General features: G+C 43.5%; 1 protein-coding gene across 1 annotated transcript in view; it reads left to right on the top strand.

The window, feature by feature from the left end:
• The first annotated feature begins 3446 nt into the window (after positions 1–3446).
• The window catches only part of PROX1 (prospero homeobox 1), a 50111-nt gene continuing 30090 nt past the window's right edge, over positions 3447–23467 (top strand). The window contains exons 1-3 of the mRNA XM_052653996.1: positions 3447–3538; positions 11744–13535; positions 20397–20504. Coding sequence (XP_052509956.1) covers positions 11811–13535; positions 20397–20504 — 1833 coding nt within the window. The 5' untranslated portion in view covers positions 3447–3538; positions 11744–11810. The remainder of the gene's footprint in view (positions 3539–11743; positions 13536–20396; positions 20505–23467) is intronic.

The following is a 23467-nucleotide window of genomic DNA, read 5'->3' as shown; positions in this document are numbered from 1 at the left end:
CCCAGAATTGGTTTGTCTAGGACCTGCTAACGATTGTTTGTAAGGTTTTAAAATTACTGATATGCACTCTTCTCTCCTACCCCCACCTACTGGCTTTAAGAAAGAACCTGAGGGGTAAAATACACCGAAGAAATATCAAGCAGAAGTGTGTTTAACCCAGAACCAGATGCGTACGTGATAAGTGAAAGAGTTTGACTAAGAACGCACAGATCACCCTTCTGATAAATCAGTAAATGTAGACTGCCTGGATGAGGTTTGTTGGAAGACGCGTCAGAACTTGGGTTAACTTTTAAGTTACTGGGGTTGTGTTGGCAGTAGGGCAGAGAAAGGGACTGACCCTAATCTTGCCCGATGGTTTCAGAGATGGAGCCTGTATCTAGGCGACTTCTCGTCTCCGGGCTGACTGATCGCTTCTCGCCTATCAGAAAACAAACCGCGAGTAGCCGGAGATAGGGAGCTTGGGCCTCACGCCTTGATCCAGGGAGGCCTGAGACACCGGAGAACGCCGAAGTTCTGGCTGAGAGGTTGCCAGGAGCCCTGGCCTGTATGTCACCCAGACTTTAGAAGACAGTTCTGGCCTCAGCATACGCAGCTCGCCTAGCTGGGCTGCGGACCGAGCTCGCTGGTCCAGCGTCGCGCGCGCTCCTATTTCACTCCACAAGCCGCTCTGGTGCCCCCAGTGCGGGCTGCGAACCACCGCGGCAGAGCCGGCGAGCCGCGAGCCTCCGCCGCCGAGGCTGCGGGGTGGAGGAGCTTTCTTGTTTGCCAGGCGGGGTCCCCCGACCTCGACTCGGGCCTGCCTTCCCCCGGGAGAGATAAAGGACTTACTAGGGCTCGCAGGAAACTTTTCCCACCGCCAGTTCCCGGGCGTAGTTTGTGCAAAACGTGCACCCGGGCGCTAGGTGCAATTGACATAAACTTGTGGGCTACAGTTCAAGCCGTTTCCTTCCCGAGTCTGAACCTTTTCTCCCGCTCAGCTTCCTTTCTTCCCCCCTTCCTCTCCTCTCCTCCTTCCCTGCCCTCCTCCCTTTTAAATGTCAAACTGAGCAGATGGTTTTAAGGTGTGGAGGGCACGTGTCCTTTACTTCTGCCCGTGTATTTGTGGGCTGGCGCGATCAGGTACACACTGGGCTACTTAAGGAAGATACTACTTGGATGAAAAAGAAGAAAGGAAGTAGCGCTGATCCATTCACAGAACCCACATTTCTCCGCTCAGTACACCCGCTTACCTCGAAAGGACCCAACCAAAAGAAACACTATTCCATCCTGTATCTAAGGGGCATGTGGCTAGATTATTTCCGTGCCCAGTCTAAATTGTCACATCTCGATAGAACACTTGCTGCAGTGGCCGATCACTGGAAGTGTGAGTCGTGTGTCTGCCAGCCTCTGTGTTGTTTCCATAATGGGTGGGGGGAGTGCCTGGAGGCAGCGAGAAGGGAGACATGAAGGCGGGGGATGCTCAAGCAAGTCTGTTTTTTTTTTTTTTTTCCTTTCTTTTCTGATCCCCAACACCTAACCCAGCCGGCTTAATTTTTTCCCCCTTCTTCTTTTCAATGTTTGAATCCCGTGCCAAAAGTTTCCTACAGGGTATGGACTGGAACATACTATTGTCACAATTCTTATTCAAAGATTAGACTTCTTCACAGTTTGATAAATTTGAGGCTGAAATTGTCCCAGGAAAAGTGTGCATGTATGTGTGTGTTGCGGAAGGTGGTGGTGGTAGTTGGCCAGTGCACTTGTAACACACTTCACAAACACTCTGTTGTCACGACGCAACACGATTCAACCTTTGATCTGGTTAAATTCGAGGGACACACGAAAAATACTTGTCCCCATCCTACCAAAAAAAAAAAAAAATGAGTGTCTTATCGATTGGGTGTGAATGTTTCTGCTTCACAGCCCTTGCAAGTCCCAGCTTTTATAGGACCTTGAAGTCATAAACGCGGTTGTCTTATTAAAAGCCCGTTTACTGTGCCCGGTCCTCGCTGCGGCTGGAATCTTGCGCTTTAGCATTAGCAACTTTCAAATCCCAAGCAGCTCTTCAAGAACCACATGATCTAAAGAAATCTCGCTGGTTATTTTTCGACCAAGAAATGTCAAAACAAAGTGAATTTTCTGTGGCTTGACGCAGAAGCCCGAAATTTAAGCGCTTGAAATTTCTTACCTAGGAAACTTTAAAGTTTGTTACCCAGGCGTCAAAACGGTGTAAATCCTACATGAAACCTCTCTCTAATCATTCTGGGGTGAGTGAGTTACTGAGCGGTAATCGGTTGGTGGTAATGTTTGTAACATCCCCCCGCCTCCAATGGTTGCTGTACCTACAATCCAGATAAGGTTGTTAGAGGTAACCAAGGACAAATATTCTTCTTCCTAACAATTCTGAAGGGAGATTAACTGGGATTCAGCCAATACTGATCTTCTCATATCTGATGCAGCGGAGCCGACGCCAAACCTCTGGCACCTATTATTTTAATCCCAAACCTACCTGTACTGTCCACATCTCCTTTCAAGGAAAGCCACGGTGACATGTATTCCTGATAGCTACGATCATTTAAAAAGTGGAATGATTTGAGGGTCCCCGCTCTCTCCTCATAGACCATCCCAGCCCCCTTTAAACCCCCACTTTTTCTCCAGAACACTTTTTTTATGCCTTCCTCCACCTCCCGTCCGAGGAGCGCTCACTCGCTCGGCCGCTCGGCGAACTCGATCAGCGGTATCTGAGAAATGAAGGGGAGGGAAAAAAAAAAAAAAAAAGGACCTGCGTCCTGGAAGAGCGAGTGTGAGCCGAGCGGCTCTCAGCACAGCGTCCGCAGACCGCTCGCTCCGGCCGCGGGCGCAGCGAGCCGGTCGCCCCGAAGCAGCGGCAGTCGGGCGCGGGTGAGGTGGGGAGGGGGGGCGGGGATGGAGGCAGGGGAGGGGAGCGTGGGGCCCCTCTCCCCTCCTCTCCTCCCAGCCCCTCACCCCCACCCCTTTTATATATTTTTTTTTCTCCTCCCAAGTTCTCTTGCCTCGCTATCCCCCCTTGAATCCGAAGGCGCCTCGCGATTGGGTGCTGGGGCCGGGTACGTCAGTCAGACTGTGACGTGCAGTCTTCCTGTTTCCTTCAGCTGTGTCTTAAAGTAAATCTTGTTGTGGAGCGGAGCCCTCAGCCGAGGGAGCGCTCGGAAATAATACACCATTGCAGCCGGGGGAAGCAGAGCGGCGCAAAAGAGCTCTCGCCGGGTCCGCCCGCTCCCTCTCCGCTTCGCTCCTGTCCTCTCCTCTCTCCCCCCTTCTCCTCCCTTCTCACCTCTCGCCGCCTCTGCTGCGCTCGCTCCGCTCCTCTTCCCACCCTCCCCCTGCCCACCCTCTCCTCTCTCCCGTCTCCTTCTCCCCGCCGGCCCGCTCGCGCGTGCCCGCACGGACTCACCGTCCCTTGTCCAATTATCATATTCATCACCCGCAAGATCTCTCCCGGTGCGTGTGCGCGCGCGTGTCCTCCTCTCTCCGACTGCCCCCCCCAAAAAGGCTCGGTGGGTCCCACTGCTCTCTGCACCGCGTAAGTATCTTCTCCCCCGCTTCGCGAGTCCCCTCCCCTTTTCCAGAATCACTTGTACCGGCTTGTTCTTGAATGAGAAGACCAGAAAAAGAGACTCCCATTACTCAGACCCGTGTATACATCTATCCCCCCCCCACCCCCATCCCTGGGAGAAAAGGGTGTTCTTTAGATGAATCATAATTTAAGGGGGAAAAAAAAATTAGCGTCTAAACAGTTTCTAAGCAGGAGCCTCAGTGGAACTCAGCGCTCCGCTCCTCCCAGTTCCTAAGAGTAAGTGATCCGCTTGGCTTTTTATTTCTTGCTCTTTGCTGCTGGTGGCTGGGGGGCGGGGGGTGTGTTGGCGATGTGTGTGTGTGTGGAGGGGGAGAAGGCTGCTAGTGCTGGACTTGTCGCTGATCTTCTCACCTTTTGTGTACTGTTTCGGGGGCGGGGTGGGGGGGACGCGGTGAGGAGGCGTTCGCTTCCTTTCCTTCTTTCTCTGGCCCTCTCTTCTCCGGAGAGAGGACCGCGAGGGGGACCGGGTCGCTTTTTGTTCCTCTGAATCCCCCGGGTCTCCTCCCCAGCCTCATCCTTCCCATCTCGCCCGGAGGAAAACTCCTGGGCTAGTCCCCACGTCCTCTCTCTTTGTCTTGTTTATTATAGCTGCCTTTCTTCCAGGCTCTTCCAATTTGCTTGTCATTTGCATACCTTTCACTTCTCCTTTTTAACCCCAGCAGAGGGCCAGGGAGTAGGGAGGAAGGGAGAGGGAGGAGGAGGAGGAGGAGGGGGTGGGGTGGTGGGGGGGCGCTCGGCTACTTGCCTCTCAAAACGCTGTCGAAGCCGAAATGTTGAGATCGGGGTTGGAGCAGTGGAGAGATGGTCCCGGGCCACGAGCGCGGCGCCCCTCTCCTGAGCTCCCAGGACCCAGGGCTAAGTCGAGTTCAGTAGGGTAAGGTGGCACTGGAAGCCTCGGGTTGCGGGGGGCGGGGGGGGGGGGGGTCCCGTGGTAGGAGGGGGAGCTGGGGCGCGAGCGCCGCGGAAGGATGGAAGGATCGCCGTCCGGGTGGGGGTAGGGGATGTTCTTGTCCAACGGATCTGCTCGCAGTCAACGCCGGCGGCCGGTTCGGTTGGGCTGCTTCCATCTGATCTTGGTTCGTCTGGGTGGTACCTACAATTTTGCCCCACTTCGGAGCACTGGAGAGGGAGGAATGGAGAGGTGAGCGTGATTGCTGCTGGGAAGAAAAGTCCGGAGGAGGGGGGAGCGACGCGGGAAGAGCGGCTATCTTGCCTGAACAGACAAGGAGAGACGGGGCGACCAGGGCAAGCTGGGAGGTGGGGAGACATTCCCCAAAGCCCCCAGTTTGGCAAGTTGTTGGTTCTTCGGGTGTGCCCGCCACTTACTCCTCCGGCTAAAACTCAACGTAGGTGGAGAGTGTGGATTGGAGGGGCAGGGTGTGGGGGGCGCGGGAGGGAAGTTAAAGGGGGAGTAGTTTTGGAGGGAGACTCACAGGTCTCCCGCCACTTTTTCAGCTTTTTTTTTTTTTTTCGGAAGTTGAGAGTTCTCCTGGCAGGCTGAGAAGAACAACTGGGAGGAGGGGTTGATCGACAGTCTTAAATAGCCCAAGGAGGCAGGTTGGAGTGTGAAACTGCTGTTCTTGGCAATCCAGAACCCACTCCGCCTGGGGGAAGGCTGAGAACTCACCTGCTTGTTTTTATTTTTCCAAGAAGGTCTGGTTGTCTCCTTGAGCTTATGAAAACAGTGCAAGCACAGGGTGGCCTTCTCTCAAAGTCAAGGCTAGAAGTCTCTTCTCTTCCTCTCTCCCCACCCCACCCTCTCTCCCATCTATAACCTCCCTTACCGAAAGGAAAAAAAAAAAAAAAGTACTTTCCTAGACTACGTAGGCAGAGGTCTATTAGCCCGAGGGCTGTGCATGGGCAGGGCCTGACAGGTGTGTTGTGTCAAGAAAGACAGGTGCAAATTTCCTCTGTGTCTGTATGTGTCTGTACCGTTCCAGACCACAGTGCCATGCTCCAGGGTTGTAGAGGTTTATGAATTTATGGTTGCCCTGGTTAATAGGATTGTCCGGGCTAATGGGAACTACGCTGTTGTTATGTTTTGAGCCCTGCCATGTGAGTCCTTTGGTTGGGGGTGGGGGACAAGTTGGTATGTGTTTGTTTATTTTTCTTAAGGATGTTGGCAGGCTGCTAGGGAGGCTGTGTCTCAGGCTCCTGTCTGCCAGGCAGCTGAAATTACCCCCCACTTCAGGCAGCAGGTGGAGGGACATTGACTTTCTCTTTGCTTCCCTCTGGTTTATGCCTGTCTCCCAGGTCTGTGGGGGTGTTGCGGGGGAGTGATGAGAGCTTTGTTGTGTGTGTGTGTGTGTGTGTGTGTGTGTGATTTGGACATCCATGGGTAGTATGTGTAACTGCCAAGAATACCAAAGTCAGTTTGAAAGTGTTACTGTTGTTAATGCTTATCTTTTTAGCGTGCTTTCTCCCTGCCCAGAAAGAATAGGTATGTGCATAAACTCTTTCAAGTTGTATGTTAAATACTCTCATAAAGTAGAATGAGCCTGTCATTGTACCAGACATGTGCCAGATGTCCTAGTTAGTACTTTGATGGAGAAGGAAAATCTCAAGTATGTGAGAGGTAACTGTGCTTTTCTGTTTGATGCAAGACGCAGGCAGTCCGCTCTCTGAAGAGTTTCTTGCAAGAACTTCTGAGCATTTTCAAAATTAAATGGGCTATGGGTGGTGATGAAGAAAAAGGGGAGTAATTTGGTTAACCTGTCCACGTGCTACACCGTGGACCTGTTTCTGCAATGGTAAAACAGATGAAGGTAAGGACTGTGGCTTCTTGTGTGAAGGAGGCTATTGAAAATTCAGTGTAGGCACTATATCTGGATTCTCAACATCTGATCTTTTATTTATTTATTTATTATCTTCCAAACAGGCTGATTCTTGAGTTGCATAGAATTAGATTAGCTGGTGAATGGTTTTTGCTGGTTGGTTTGGTTGCTTGGTGGATGATCATTGTTTCATGAAAATGAGAGAGTGTATGTCATTTATTCTTTCACCTTAAACATCCAAGTTCCTCCTAATACTTTTCTTGGATGCTTTTGCAGTTCTTTCATAATTAATATGTCATCTATGGATATGTTCATTTGCTTTATTTTTGTTAAGTATTTTCTGTGCTGGACATGTATTGATATTTTTATGTGTCCATTATGCAGAATTCTATTTAGTTTAATCACCACCGTGTGGGAAAACTGTGATGCATACGTAACATGCATCTTTGTTCTCACTTTATTCATTCCCTAACATCTTTCTTCTGTAAGTAGCACTTACAATCTTAAAACATAACCTAGCTGCCAGGCATGCTCTTTATTAATTCAAAGTGAAATAGGCCTTTTTTCATGAATTTCTTATAGGTATTGTTTGCATTTGCAACTGTTAAGATAAGGAATGGTAAGGTTCAAGATTAATAAAAGCTTATAAAATGTTCGTGATTTAATAATAGAAAGATGGATTGTGCCTGATATGTTATGATTGGATTCTAATTAAGTATCCATATATATTGTAAAAGACATATACATAAGAAATTTCTAAAACCTATTGCCTGGTGTATTCTAGAGCTTCAAAGGACAGAGTATTTCAGTTCTCTTCTGAAAGAAAAGAAATTGTTTCTTCTTGAAGTTATTTCTCACTCCCTTTTGTTTACTAATCTGGTGAATTATTACTTTTTAAATAAGTAGAAATGAATATTTTAGGTATGTTCCAGAAAATTGCTGTTTTCATCTTGCAGGTGAAAAATGTATGGAATTTTTGATACAGTGGAGAAATTTTAAATGAAATGGTTCTGATTTGAGAACTCTATGATAGGAAAATTTAGAATCTCTTATAAGCTTTTGACAATACAATCTTAATTAATTTAAGTATTAACTAATATCAAGTGGATTATTCATAGTAAACACCAAAGGCTTTCTTAACCTTATAGCAGGAACATCTCCAAGGAGAAAGTTGCTAATTAGCAGAAATGAACTCTTAAATACAGTGAAGGGGACAGCTTGGTAAGGGGCCTGGGCGGGGGCGGGGGCAGCGGAGTCGCTAAATCTAGTCATCTGATTTTCCCCCTTGAATTACTGATTTCCAGATGGATTCACAGTGTTCTTTGTTGGTGTTATTCCACTTGAAATTTCATAAGAGACTTGACCCAAGTAGATCAGAGGCCCACTTAAAGGTGGTTTTCTAAAAGAAGTAAAAGCATAGGCTTGAGCAATTTCTTCAAATCATTTTATCAGTCAAGACTGATAATCTATATAATCCAAGCAGGAAACCACGCCAACCATACCTTCTTCCCCGTCTCATGAAAGATTTACCTGAACTATTTGAATAAAAACCATAGTGAACACATCTTTGTCCAGAATCCGGACTCCAGAGAGGCATAAAGGTTGCACCCCCTTCCCCAAATAACTTTTTTCCCCCCAAACTTTAAACTTTTAATTTTGTATAGGGGTATAGCCTGTTAACAGTGTTTGGTAGGTTCAGGTGAACGGCGAAGGGACTCATCCACACACAAACTTAAAGCAGAGCACTTCACCACTTTCTACTTCACACTGCAGTGTTCCTTTGAAATCCTCCCCTGAAAATTCTTTTCTACTGACATTATCATCAGCTTCCTTAGGATTCTCTTTGTAAAGTTATCTGACATTCTTCAGATAATTCAGATTTTAATGAAGAATGTTGTGGAGTCCTTAAAATCTGACTTGATTATACTTGGATGTTTGTTCCTATCTTTTCTCTGGGAAGAATCTGCTAATGTTAGATACTCCTCGTATAGAAATTATTAAAGCATTTGTGTAGTTAGATGCCAAGTGGTACGACCCAATATTTAATAATAAAATATTCTATGCAGATTTTCATATTAATTAAAGGAATAGAATATGTGTATCAATCGATAATACATTTGGGTTCAAATTCTGTATCGGTATTTTTCTGCATACTTGCTGATATTGATGTTCACCAGTGCTTATCAGATTTCCCATTGCCAGGTTAAACTCAAGATTAAAATTAAATATAATAAAAATCAATAATAATTGTAGTTGAAACATGGCTTAATACACATATTAAGAAATAAAGGAATTTTAAAAAAATCTTTAATGGGCAGGTTGACATCACTGATAAATTCATTCCATACCATTCTCTAAATTCTGAACTGGGAAGTCATGAAAGCATTTTTGAAAGCATTTTTGGGTGATTTAATTTATATTATAGTCATTTAACAAGGCATTTTCTTGTGTGGTAAAATATTCATATATACTGTTTATGAAATATGATGCTGATAAAGTAGTCAACCAGTTATTTTATTTCATCTCTCCTATAGCCTCCATGGGTTATAATTCCAGTGTGTGTGACTCCTATACCTTCATTTTTGAATTCAGCTCAAAGCTATATGAAGAGATTTATTTATTCACGCCTATTAATATAATGCCTTGTCTTGCTGGATTATATCATTTTTCCTAGTTTTCCCATTTGTTTTGTCCTGATTATTATGTCTCAGCTGTACATTTTACAATAAGACCTAAAAGTATATAATTTCCCTTAGCCCTAAACAGAAACAAATTATTATTTGATCTAAGAATGCTGGCCAGTTGAAAGAGAACTGCAAAAATCAGTTTCGTTTGGGGAATTTTAAAGAAGCTACAGGATATTTTCTTCTTGTAACACCCAACTATCATATTTAATTAACACGCATTCGCCACTGAAGATGATCGTATCATTTCTTTCCACCTTAGAAAGAGCACAGCCCTCCTCTTGGCTCACGCGTGAGGTGGGGATGCAGCTGTTGATACCTAGGCTAGAGGAGAGGAAGTGCAGTTGACACAGAGGTAGAGGCAGCTGGGAAAGGAAGGATGGCTGTGGGTGACCTTGTGTTCATCTCTTACACCAGCGTGTTGTGTCTGAGCCTCTCTTGCAGAGATGCTTTTCCTATAACAAGGATGGGTAGGAGGAAAATCCAGATAGGATGTTAGGAGGAACAGGGGAAGCAAATACTGCAGAAAGTTTATTCAACATTTTGATTGGAAACCTGTGTGCTTTTCAGGTGCTATTAAGGAGAAAATGATTTATACACAAAAAGACAAGAGGTAAAATTTTTAAAGGATGGCAATGAACTCTCTTTTTGAAAAGCTGATATATACACACAGAGTCCTCCTTGCAAAAACGCCCCCCTCAATATGTGAGTCTTTCTGAGCTTTAAAATAATTCATCTTTTTTCTTGTTTGTCTCAGTTTCCCCCCTTTTTTCTCTCACTTGATAGCTGTACCTGATTTATCAGATCTAACATGTTAGTGAACTATTTGCCATTGGATTCTTGTATTCCTGAAGCCAATTTCATTTATTAATGTGTGAGGGGTCACAATCATCTTGAATTCAATTTTGAACTCTAATGCTGAAGTTATCAAGATCTGATTCCATTCCAAGTTCAGGAAATTTCATCCTGAGGCACACAAAAACTATTTTACCCTCAAGCATCCAAAAAACATATAAAGAAGCATCATGTTGCTTTCTTGACACTCTGAACCAAGTTTTATTTAAAGGTTGCATCTTCGTAGGAAAACTGGGAACAAGGGTTGCAGATGACATCTTTGTCACTTAAAAAAAAATACACACTGCCATCTAAGCATTGAGCTTTTTCTTGATTTTTACAGGTTATTTCATGCTGAAATTATGCCTATTTGCATGGATAGTCATTCTTTAAAACTAGCCACAGATGCAGCCTAGTGAGCACGTAGATGTTTTTACAGGTGAACCGAAAGAGATGGGAGCTCTTCCAAACACTCTGCACGCTGCCTTTGGCAATAGACCCTGTTATTGTGAAGATGTGCTCTGTTAAGCAAACGTGAAGTTTAATATTAGATAAACCCCGTGTGAAAAAAATTTTTTTTTCATTTTCTTCTTAAAACGTCCATTGTAAGCAAGGAGATGTGACATCTTAACGTTTAGACAGAATTTGGGGTTAGCCATCACTGGTTAACACTACAAAATATGTCAAGTGCCTTTTGTAAAATGCAAGGAAGGACATTCTCTTTTTATATTGTGTTCCCAAGAAACAATGGAAGTTCATATGCAGAGACAGAATTTCCCTTTCTCACATAGTTAATTGATGTTATCTTCCTTCTTCTTTATGTATCTCCTTTCAGTCTTTTATTTTTCGGTGTCTTTTTTTTTAATGTTTTAATTTGGCATAAGAAATAAGATTCATAAATTGTGTATGGTAAAGAGTTTCTTCAGGAATTTGAAGTATTGTTTTGGCAAATTATAGAAAAAAAACACAACTAGTACTGATGATGTATTTATCCTTGCCTAACTCAATTTATTGTTCCACATACGGATTTCTAAAATGTGATAATGTCCTTCTTTTGCACTGAGTCCAACTTTAAAATTTAAGTCATCAAAAAGACAAGATGAAAATTTATAAATATTCTCATACTTACATTAAAATCCAGCAACAGATACCATCTTCAGATGTGATTTTTATATTAAAAAAAGCGCATATCTGTGCTAAATAAGCAGACTTGTAAAATGAGTATTTGTGCATTTATTTCCATGTTAAATTGACCATTTGTGTTGGAAAGATGCTGATGGGAGTGTTCTCTTCCCCATTTCACATATGACAAAAATATTTTAAAATTCAGTAATAAAGGATGTATGTGAAATATTTGCATTTTTTAGACTCGTTTCCCCTTAATAGCATTAAAGCCACAATAATTCTATTGCAGAAATGGAATTTTTCATTCAGATTTCATGCATCCTCAAAATTTAACCTTATTTCTTAAGTATGGACCACTTTTATCTGCTTTTGTAATATGAATCTCAGTGCCCAAAATTTAATCAATTGGTTGTCAGAGGCTGTGTTCTTATAATCTACTGTTTCTTCTGAAGATAAACAGTATCATTTTAGGCATTTGTGAAAGAGAATCATATTACTGGTGCTTAAGCAGTTTTTGCTTTTTTTTTTTTTTAATCTTAATCCATCTTAAACCAGTGGAGCAGAAATATTTAAAAATGTTTCATTTCAAGCAGAGTGCATAATAAATTGCAATAATTGTAATGTGCCATAAATCCCAGAGCCTATGCATTTTGCATTTGATTCAGGATTGAGGTCAGGAAATTTGGAGAAATTTAAAGAAAATGATTCATCAGTCCTTTTGTTCTGTTGGCCAGGGTCCCGGGATTCTTGAGCTGTGCCCAGCTGACGAGCTTTTGAAGATGGCACAATAACTGTCCAGTGATGCCTGACCATGACAGCACAGCCCTCTTAAGCCGGCAAACCAAGAGGAGAAGAGTTGACATTGGAGTGAAAAGGACGGTAGGGACAGCATCTGCATTTTTCGCTAAGGCAAGAGCCACGTTTTTTAGTGCCATGAATCCCCAAGGTTCCGAGCAGGATGTTGAGTATTCAGTGGTGCAGCATGCAGATGGGGAGAAGTCAAACGTACTCCGCAAGCTGCTGAAGAGGGCGAACTCGTATGAAGATGCCATGATGCCTTTTCCAGGAGCAACCATAATTTCCCAGCTGTTGAAAAATAACATGAACAAAAATGGTGGCACGGAGCCCAGTTTCCAAGCCAGCGGTCTCTCTAGTACAGGCTCCGAAGTACATCAGGAGGATATATGCAGCAACTCTTCAAGAGACAGCCCCCCAGAGTGTCTTTCCCCTTTTGGCAGGCCTACTATGAGCCAGTTTGATATGGATCGCTTATGTGATGAGCACCTGAGAGCAAAGCGCGCCCGGGTTGAGAATATAATCCGGGGTATGAGCCATTCCCCCAGTGTGGCATTACGGGGCAATGAAAATGAAAGAGAGATGGCCCCGCAGTCTGTGAGTCCCCGAGAAAGTTACCGAGAAAACAAACGCAAGCAGAAGCTGCCCCAGCAGCAGCAGCAGAGTTTCCAGCAGCTGGTTTCAGCCCGCAAAGAACAGAAGCGAGAGGAGCGCCGACAGCTGAAGCAGCAGCTGGAGGACATGCAGAAACAGCTGCGCCAGCTGCAGGAAAAGTTCTACCAAATCTATGACAGCACCGATTCTGAAAATGATGAAGATGGTAACCTGTCTGAAGACAGCATGCGCTCCGAGATCCTGGAGGCCAGGGCCCAGGACTCGGTGGGGAGGTCAGACAATGAGATGTGCGAGCTGGACCCGGGGCAGTTCATCGACCGAGCCCGGGCCCTGATCCGGGAGCAGGAAATGGCCGAAAACAAGCCCAAGCGAGAAGGCAGCCACAAAGACCGAGACCCCGGGCCCAACTCCCTGCAGCCTGAAGGCAAACACTTGGCCGAGACCTTGAAACAGGAACTGAACACTGCCATGTCGCAGGTGGTGGACACGGTGGTCAAAGTCTTCTCGGCCAAACCCTCCCGCCAAGTTCCTCAGGTCTTCCCACCGCTGCAGATCCCCCAGGCCAGGTTTGCAGTCAACGGGGAGAACCACAACTTCCACACCGCCAACCAGCGCCTGCAGTGCTTTGGCGATGTCATCATTCCGAATCCCCTGGACACCTTCGGCAACGTGCAGATGCCGGGTTCCACAGACCAGACGGAAGCCCTGCCCCTGGTGGTCCGCAAAAACTCCTCGGACCAGTCAGCCTCCGGCCCCCCCGCCGGCGGCCACCACCAGCCCCTGCACCAGTCGCCCCTGTCGGCCACCGCGGGCTTCACCACGTCCACCTTCCGCCACCCCTTCCCACTCCCCTTGATGGCCTACCCGTTTCAGAGTCCAATAGGTGCTCCCACCGGCTCCTTCTCGGGGAAAGACCGAGCCTCTCCTGAATCCTTAGACTTAACTAGGGAGACCACGAGTCTGAGGACCAAGATGTCGTCCCACCACCTGAGCCACCACCCCTGTTCACCAGCACACCCACCCAGCACCGCGGAAGGGCTCTCCTTGTCTCTCATCAAATCCGAGTGTGGTGATCTTCAAGACATGTCTGAGATCTCACCGTATTCGGGAAGTGCAATATCCTTTCATTTGCACCCCACCCCCACCCCACCCCAAGGAGAAAACAAACCGAAACCAAAAAGTCTTCCCCCAAGGTCAGGTTTACCCAAGGTTTTAGAGTCATGTAGATTCCTGTCTTCTCCAGTCTGCCCTCTTATTCGGAGTCATAGTCTTTTTTCAACTGGCACTTCTGGTTGCACAAAAGCTTTACAGGAAACCAACATCCCTGCAACTTTCACAAGTTGCTGATTGCCCCCAAGCCCTCCTGTTTCATCTGTGCTTTTGCAGCAGTGTTTTTTTCTGCTGTTTCTTCCCGTATTATCTTCTTATTCTTTTTCTCCCCCAAGAGTATTTTTAGAGGATGGGAGAGGGGAAAATCTCAGTGTAATATTGCACTCATCAGATTTTAACATAGTTCCATAGTGGAGTAAAGTCAGTTTCGAGATCCCCATGATTCTGTAAGAAGAATTCTCCCTTTAGCCATCTAGAAGGCTCCTGGTCCGATTAAAGAAGGCCTGATTAAATCTTATGAGGAACACTTTGCTGGTGGGAGGCTGCAATGGGAGAAGGATGGATGTGGATGGGGAGTTAGATGCTCTACTTATTCTTTAAGGGGGATTTTTTTTTTTAAGGAAATATACAGGTACTAATTTATGCAGACGACATCCGTCTCTCTCTCGTTCACCCAAGGTCTGTTCTTCGGGTCTGGTGCAGCTGCCTCTATGCATGATTAACCTCTGTTCAGCCATACACAGAAATCTTTTGTCCTAACATACACAAAGCAAATTATTTTGGAAAGCAAGAGAGCACAATTAAATATAAAACTCAGCTGTATTCAACTTTAAAAATGCCTCTTTTTAGGTCTCTTTTATATTTTGAACCTGACTTTTGAAATGCCAGTTACATTTTTTCATTAGACCTGTCCTGAACTCTAGTTATTTTTAACTCATGATTTTTTTTTTCTCTATAAATTGGTCCTTTCAGTAAATTTTTAAAAAATCATGTGGTTGTTGATGTTTTGGGGGAGTAGAATAGTAGCATTTGGGGGCAAGTAGAGGCATGTTTCTTTTATAAGAGATTGTCAGATGGATATAAAATTTAGCTATTAAGTTGGCTGTTGCTAACGTGAGGGTTTTGAGCAATCGTCTTGATGACTAGAGATTGGCATTTTTATATCTAAGCCCACTCCAGAGGCTGCCATGTAAGGGCAAAGTCCCAGCTGTGGTAGAAATGTGTTTTTCTTGATATGAAGGTCATCTTTCCAGCCAACTCAGGATAGCAGTGAAGATTTCTGATAAGGTGAATGTGTGATACATATGAGACCCACTTGGGCAGTTAAGCACAGAGTCTCTTTTTGTAGAGAGGAAGAGGATAATATCTGGAGGGAAAGATGTGAGGACTTAAGATGTAAATAGATGAGTCTTAGTTTGGTTGCTGATTTACAAATCTAGCTTTCAGAGATCTGAGGTTGAATCCACCAGTCTTGAATCAAAGCTGTGCCAGGCACCATGTCATACACATCATAAGCAGGCAACAAACATTGGTCAAATTGGAATATAGCTGTTGGTGATGAGAAAGGCAAGAAACAAAGACACAGGCTTTGATTTTTTTTTTTTTTTTCGCTTTGCAGGAGAGTATCTTCTGGGGCTCATACCAGGCTCATGCCCAGGGCGAGACCCCATTGCTCCTCGGAGATCTCTTACTTCATTTTGAAGCCAGTTGTAGTGATGGTGGGTTCTCTCCCCTCACTCACTCTGTCTCACACACACACACACACACACACACACACACACACACACACAGGAAAGGGACATGCCCATTTGGATGACTATGGAAGCCAGGTTTCAGTCTTATAAGGCCATACTTAACTCGTTAACTCAAGATGCTGGTTTCTGGTTGTTGGTTTTTAAATAAGTTGAATCTTCTAAGAAAACCATCTTTGGATTGCTGGAAGTGTTGCTTTTGCTCCTGTCTCACCCTCTCTAAATCCCCTGAGGAATTTTGAGGATTTGAATAGAAAGAACTTCCTTTTCTTTCTATACATATCAAAGGCTTTAAAGAGAATTTAGTTGCTTCTTCTTCAAAGGAATGAATAACTTGTCTCTCTTATGGTAGAAGAGTCTCCTCAACAGGGTTGTTTGGAAACACCTGTGTTCCTATGAAATACTAGTTGCTTACACCTGGAGTTATTTCTTGTGTGTCGCTAAACAGTTTTGGTGTCTTCCTGCAATTAATGATTACATTTCCTTCCGGCTGTCCTTCCAGCTTCTGTTTCTTTCTCTTTTCCCCTCCACAGCCTCACCCTCTCCCTGTTAGCCATTTATCTCTTTGCTATATTATTTCTCAGGAAAAAGATAGGCGAGTACCACTTTCTGGAGCCTACACAGTTCTGAAGGCAGTGAGAACAAGAGGGTTTGTTGGGAGACTGGATCTCCTTTTCTCTCGTCTCGGTCCTTGTGTGGCAATGAGTTTTTCCCTTGACTTTCTTGATGATGGTGCCTAGGCAAAATTCTCAAGCTTTTGAGTTCAAAGAAATCTCTAGGAATCACAGCAAGTGAGCAGACTTCAGTTTAGGTAGACAAGGCCATATCTGAACCTGTTATGCAGTTATTCTTTGAAAAGCTCAATCGAAATGAGGAGAAAAGGGATGAAATGGTATCTTCATGATTACCATTATTGTTTTTCTCTTTAGTTCATGGCTTTCCAAACTGTAACGGATAATTGAATAGTTAAGGAACAATTCTTTCCCACCCCAAAGGCATCATCTGTTTCTTTGAACAAAGGAGCCAAGATAAGAACTATCAAGGACACCAGCTTATCAGATAAATCCATTCCAAGTCCCGCACATTAAGCGTATATGTTCGATATCATGGAATGCACTACCTCGGTATCTTTTCTGATAGAAAAAGGCAATAGTGAATGTGTGCATGGTAAACTGAGTGTCAGTGCACCTGCCCCAAAGGCTCATGCCTTGGATATAAAAAAATTTGTTCAGTGTCTTTGCAAATGAATCTATTTAATCAAATATTAAGTTTTATTCAAATTCCAAAAGAAACAGCCAGCCAATTGTTTTTCCTCCTGATGTTCCTTGTCATTCATCCTCTTTGCATCTCAAGAAAAATAGCCTTGTTCGGGCCTCAAGCATTTGCATGCATCCAAGTAAAGCACAAGAGCCATGTTCCAAGCGCGGTTAAGACGTGCAGGTGAAGAAACTGAGCCCAGCAGCCAGCTTTCCCTGTTGGACTTTTAGGGAGAATGTTAAAAAATACTTGAGGTTCAAAAAGGAAAATGGTTTGATGATTTGAAGCTAAAAATCCACCCAGAAAACCTGAATTCAAAATGAATTTCTAAAATATGAAGGAATCCATAGAAATTGATTTTTTACTATTTTGGAAGTCATTTGGGGCCACCGGAGTTAGTTCTGTTAGGTGTATTATCTGTAGGGAAACATGACTGTTAAAGACTGGAAGACTCTGGGTTCCTCTTTTCTCCCTCCCTCTGATTATGAAGTAAGTACATTAAAAAAAAAAATCCATAAACTACACAGCCCATTGATTATGTTAAAACTTCTAGGAGCCACAGCCGGCTCTATCCCTTTATGACAGGTGAGAATGTAGATCTTTTCTGCCCATTTAAGGTGTCTAAGGGGAAAAGTCTCTTAGAAACATAGCAAATCAGGGCTTAAGGAGAAAGCTAAAATCCTTCAGATTTTAAAAATGTTTGAGAATTGGTACTCCCGATCTGTTTGGTTGGCCCTGCAGCACGTAAAATCTCTAGCCACAATTCAGGGTTCAGTTGGGGAAAAAAAGAATTTTCTTCCTGCAGCCGTCACAACCTATTATCCTCCCATTTGCCTTTTTGCTGCCTCTGCTGCTCCTCCTGCGGCTGTTGTTTAGGTGAGGTTGTACCGTGCTTGGTAAACAGACAACACTTACATTCTCAGGTTGTTTGAACACCGTTTTAGGCTCAGCTGCAGTCCCCTACTTCTCTGATCTTTTATATTCCCCAGCAGATGTCTTTCATTAATTTATGGATTTATCATCTTTTCTTCTTTTATTTCTTTTTCTTTTCTTTTCCCTTTTTTTTTTTTTTACACCTGGCAGCTGTCTCAAGTTTCAGCAGTTATTGTCTATTTTGCATTATACATAGAATTGAATGTCATCTGTCTTCACAAAGCTATGGCTAAGAGAATTGAGGCAAAGCCACATGAGCTGCCGGGACAGATCTTGTTTGCGCTCCATCCCCCCTCACCCCACCCCCCTTTACCTCCTTAATATTTATTTGTGCTCATTTTCTTTCCTGGCCTTGAATGGAGCTTAGCTCGTGTTCAGTACAGCTGTATGTTTACTGAATCTATTCCATCATGAGTCATTGTGCGTGTGTAAGTATCCTGGAAACAGCTAGTGCTTTCTTGGAAGAACAGTTGCTTTTCAGCACAAGCACTTAAAAGGGAAATTAACCAATTGGTCAGTTCAGATTTATTTTGAGGAGGAAAAAAAAGGATTATCTAACTGTTGGCTTTTAAATCTTTCATTAGCTATTTTTAATAGTTTATTAGAAACATATATTTTATGGGAATTTTATCTTCATTACACGATGAGCAAGAAATAAAGATGCATTCTGTGTTCCGTTGCCACTGATCGATTCCAAGTATTTCCAACAGGAAGCATTTTAAAGCAAAAAATAAAAAATAAAAATGGACTTGGGAAATTCAAATTAGGATGATTTTGTCATGAAGTAAAAAGCCTCTAAATCCCAATCAAAACAAGATGGATACTTTGCTCTTTTGTTTTGTTTTGTTTTTTTAAATAAAAATGATGAAAACATCTTAGCATAATTTAAAGACATTGAAAGCTCCAGGAAGTTTTGGTGGCTCAAGAAATCTCTGAGAGCCGCACGCAGCAAAGCAGTTTGATTTGTATGAGACCAAATTTGAAAAGACTTGGGACTTTTCCCTGCTAATAATTAATGTACCAGGTTGTTTGAATGTAGCCTGTCTGAAAGAACAGATTAGAACCCAGATCTGAGCATGTTTGTTGAAGTTTGGACTTGCCTAAAACTCTTATCACGAGGCAATAGGAGACAGCTTGCAACTATTATTTCACTTATCCATTTGGACAGATGGTCCTGAAGTGTGCCGGGCTCCTTTAGTCCCCTCTCTCGGTCTAATGGAGGTTACTGGAGGGCCTTTCAGCTCTTTCCTTGGCACAAGAAGTATGTCAGTCATAAATTATCGTCTTTGTAATCATTAAGGATCTCAAACAAAAACACAAGTTCAGTTAAGCTGCTTTGGCTTACAGTTCTCACATCAAAATTTCTTTCTCCAGTGTTTAGTGTTTATTTTCAGTGAAAACAAAAGGCATTAACTTTTCAATACGCGGACCAAGGTGATCTTTTTCAAACTGCATGATACTAAAGGGAATGCTAATTGATCAAATTCTCAGCATTATATTTGGTTAAGCCCCCTGTAATACGTAGACAAGAGCTTATCAGTATTAATTCGATTATGCTTCTCTAGGAACTTCCAGGTTTCCCTCTCTGTTCTTGAGGTTGGTCACGCTGTACTTGATGGAGGTCATTTAGAAACCTTTACCTTTCTTAAATATTGGTTTATTTGTCCTTGCTTCCTGCGGTGTGCAATGGTTGTGGAGCTTGTTAGCCAAGGATGTGTGTGCTTGTGCATGTGTGCGTACAACCACACGTGCACATTTTCTTTTCTTCTTTTTCCTTATTTATTTATTTTTTTTTCCCAGACTCTCATTTAAGAGAAAATCCTTAGAGAAGCTTCTAGGAAAGACCCTTAATTGACCTTGTGGGGGACCACATTGATTTTCTCCACGTGCGTCTTCATTTCTGATAAATTATAAAGCCATTAATTTGCTGAGGAAATGGCAGGGCCAGGCTGCGGCACAGATGTGACCAGAGCCATCCCCGCTCCGAGTGTGCTGAGGAGTGCCAAGAATCTGGGGGAGAATCAGGAAGCCAGGATTGTTATGGTTAGCCTCACATTCTCTTGGGAACTGTTTTAGTTGCTGCTGTTTACAGATCTAAAAGGTAATGATGTTTCCAGATAAATAGGCCTTCTTATTTTGGGTAAGTGGCCATTTATTGATCTGCTAACCCACACTTATTGATTTGTTAGCCCCAACCACTGTGCCACTCTCCAAGGAGTTAACTGTAAATCCAGGAGAGGCAAATTGTGTTTGGTTTTGGATCCTCGCTTTAACAAAAGCGACACCCCCTCCCTGTTCTCTCAGTGCCCAAACTACCCCTCCCCAGTTTTAGCTGTTATTGAAAAGGAAACAATTAACAAGCTATAATAATAAGATAGGAAGAAAGTGAGTCAAGATGCTCCCTTATAGTAGCACTAAAAGGTAAAATGTGAAGCTTGCCTAACAGTGATCAAAATAATGCATTTTATATTTTCACTTATATTAGTATAATAATTGGATGTCAACTGCAGAGAGCAAAGAGAAGAACAAACAGAACTGTAACGCAAAGAAGAAAAAAACTCTCATGATAAGAGTTGTGCAATACCTGTTGGGCGAATTTGTCTCCTTAGCAACAAGTGAACCAATGTATAGATAGCCTAAGGACCTCAAACAGGGGGAATAGATGTTTTGCCATTCTCACCAGGAAGTCACCAAGATCCCACAACTAAATCGTGCATCCTCACCATTATGTTTGGCAATTTCTGACCAGCAATGGTCATTCTGAGCCAGCAACAGCAAGTTAGTGATGGATTCCATGGCCAGAGTCGGCTATCTTCCAGAATTCCCATGGCTACTGGTTGGGCCTCCAGACTCCTGGCAGGGGGGTGGGAGGGATGGTAGGTACTTGTGTTTCAAGAAATTATCTCCTTAACCAACTGCATCCTACATGCAGGAAGGATTGTCACCCAATCACTTGAAAAAAGCAAAGCTCATGTTCTTTTATACCCGTTATCCCAGCTCCAACATGCTGAAGACCTACTTCTCTGATGTAAAGGTAAGGACGTTTTTCAGTATTAATGTTTTCAATTTCTGTGCAGGAGGTAGTAATTTGAACACTTGGAAGTTAATGGAGATGAGTGTGGGGTCGTTTGGTGAATACACCTGTGTTGTAATTGATTTAATGCACTTGTCCTTCAGTCCAAAGCTGTGCCAAGCAAGGAGGGTCCTTGTGTACTAAGACCAAAAGACTGAGTGCATGGATTTTCGTTCTAGTCCCGGAAACTTCTCCTCTGTCTTTATGTGTCTTAATAACTCCTTGGAAGAAATTTCAGCTGGTCCTGGAGGGATGCGCTTTAGAGAATTTTTTTTTCCTCCCCTTGGCCACAGTGAACTGTTTCTGTTTTTGTTTCTGTTAGTTTCCCCATATTTGTGCTTAGGAAAGCAAACTCTAGCACCTCTTTTTCCCCCCTGTCGAAAGGAGCGTACATTGAAATTCTCTCTGCAGTAGCTGCTTAAAAACAAAAGTGATGATTGTCTCTTATTTACAACTTAATTTGTTGTTGATGTAGAGTACACTGAGCATAAGGAGAATGAATAAAGTGACAGATTCAGGACACATTATTCAAATGAGGATATGAAAGCTGTCGGCCTACAGCTGCAGCCTCCCTCATTCTACAGAATATGGGGACCTCCTGGTCCCGTGTGTGTGCGTGCGTGTGTGTGTGTGTGTGTGTGCGTGCGTGCGTGCGTCTGTGTCTGTGTAGGGGTTTTAAGTAATTGTTTGCAACAACTTGATGTTGTGTTAATCATCTGTAACTTTTTAAAACAGAGCTTGGGTTTTGATGATGATAATGACACGCATGGTATCATTATCCAAGGAACTCGATAAACATTACATTAGCTGAGATTAGTTTATTAGGGCTGGGTACTCTCCCCCCCCCCCCCCCCCGCCACCCTCCCCTGCCCACCCCCATGTGTAAAGTTCTTATCTCTGCCATGGAGAAGCCACGAGCTGCCAAAACGTACTCCTTTCTCCAATGCTCCCCTCTCTCTGCAGTGGGTTTTGTGCCCAATGCCTGAGTTGCATCACTGGCCCCCTTTTGCAGGCTGACCCATTGCAGCCTCTCCTTCACCCATGTTTTACTTGGCCTTGAAAGAAAAGTTCTGTTTTCCGTCCTGTTTGCTTTTGAATTGTGTAGCAACTTCAGCCTTTTATCTCTCTCCTTCCCTGGCCAAGCTCCTTAAGTGGAAGGCATGTTTCCTTCTCATTCCGTGCCAGCAAACTGGGCAGCATGGGAAGGCAGAGACAGGCAGGAACTTGAACCGTTAGTGAAGCATCTTTAGGCAAAGAAAGGTCAAGGGCCGCAGTGGGCTGGGATGGGGTTTGGACCTTGGTGGGGCACCATCGGAAGCTGACAGATTAAAGGGCTTTGGCCAATTGGCTGAGGAGCGACCAGTTTCTAGAGCCTAGTTCTTCCAGGAATCCTCCCAATACTTTAGTTCTAGGAGGGGAACATGGAGCAGAGGGAGAAAATTGTTACTGTGTGTGTGTGTATGTATGTATGTGTGTGTATGTGTAGATGTCCATGTTACCTCCATCAGTCCTCTTGGTACAGTGACCTGCAGTGTTGTGATATAATAAAACAGGGCTTTATGTTGTCTAGATAGCACCCTTCAGCCAGAAAAAGTCCAAAGAGCTTTACAAACTGCATGCATAGAGATCAGTCACCTGTGATTGAAATGCAGGCACCTAGAGGGTGGGAATCAGCAGCCTTTCTGAGCCTGCAGTACTACTCAACAGGAGATGTAGATATTAATAGTAGAAACATTCCTGTTTTTGCCCATTTGTGATGTGGGGAAGGTCAAGGTTGGGGGAGACTGTTGATTTGTAGCTTTATAAATACCAGGCACTATAAACCAACAAGAAATTGTTCCTTTAGAATACATTTAGTCGTTCAGCTTTGCAAATAATCACTCACTCTATGTAAATAACAATTATATACCTGGATGACTATTTCATTTTTAAAAAAAGCCCTAATATTCAGATTATAGATTCTATCCATACTCTATCCATACTGGAAGAGAAGGCTGTTAGAGTGTATGTGAGCCTGGTTAACTCCCAATTATCTACTCTAATGGAGGGGAAAGAGTAGGGCATATAATGCAAAGCAGAAAATCACCAAAGGTCATTTCTCTTTTATTTTTGGAATGAATTATACATTTTTAACTTTCCTAATTATGTTTTTTCTTTGGCTAGTAATAAGTGAATTTGTATTCCTGAGCTTACACTAATGATAGTGGAAAATCATGCCTAGAAAGGCCAGGATAGTCCAGGAAAGGGGTTCCAGAAATTTTCTAGAAAACAATGGCAGAACATTCTTGGATTTCTTTAATATTAAGGAAAATTCAGAATTTGAATGTTGATGATGCATATACTCATGTGTATTATATATATATGTATGTATATACGTATGTAGTGTGTTTGTGTATAATACACACATACATATCTTTATCTAGATACAGATATGTAAATGTGGATGCTTATTTGTAAGGCTGAAATAACTGTTTCTATCTATATAAATATATGATCCAAAATTTTATTTCAGTCCAGATTTAAGAAACCACAGAATTGGGAGATTCCTAGTTATTGCAGAAGAGGCCTTAGAGCTTTATCAGAAATGAAACCTTGGATCTTAGATCTTAAAAAGGACATATCCATGTGTCTCTGAACAAGCACTATTTGTCTCAATGACACATGTATGTACTTGTTTGTGGTCACATACATGAAGAGAAAATTCCTAATTCTAGCAAAATAGCCCTTTCTAAATCATGAAGTCACTTCATTTCAAATAGTCATTAGAGGCTCGTTTTGCAAGCAAAAAACCAAGACACACAACACAAGTGGAAAAATCTGTTGGTGAATAAGTTGGGGTGGAGCTATCGATCTCAGACACAGTTGGGAGACAGTGCTGGGCTGAGTGAATCTCCAGCCAGTGTCAGACAAGACCCGCCAAGGTG

Source organism: Budorcas taxicolor, chromosome 16 (genome assembly GCF_023091745.1).
Source record: "Budorcas taxicolor isolate Tak-1 chromosome 16, Takin1.1, whole genome shotgun sequence".
NCBI lineage: Eukaryota > Metazoa > Chordata > Mammalia > Artiodactyla > Bovidae > Budorcas > Budorcas taxicolor.
The sequence above is the reverse complement of the archived record's forward strand: the minus strand, read 5'-3'. Positions and strand labels throughout refer to the sequence as shown.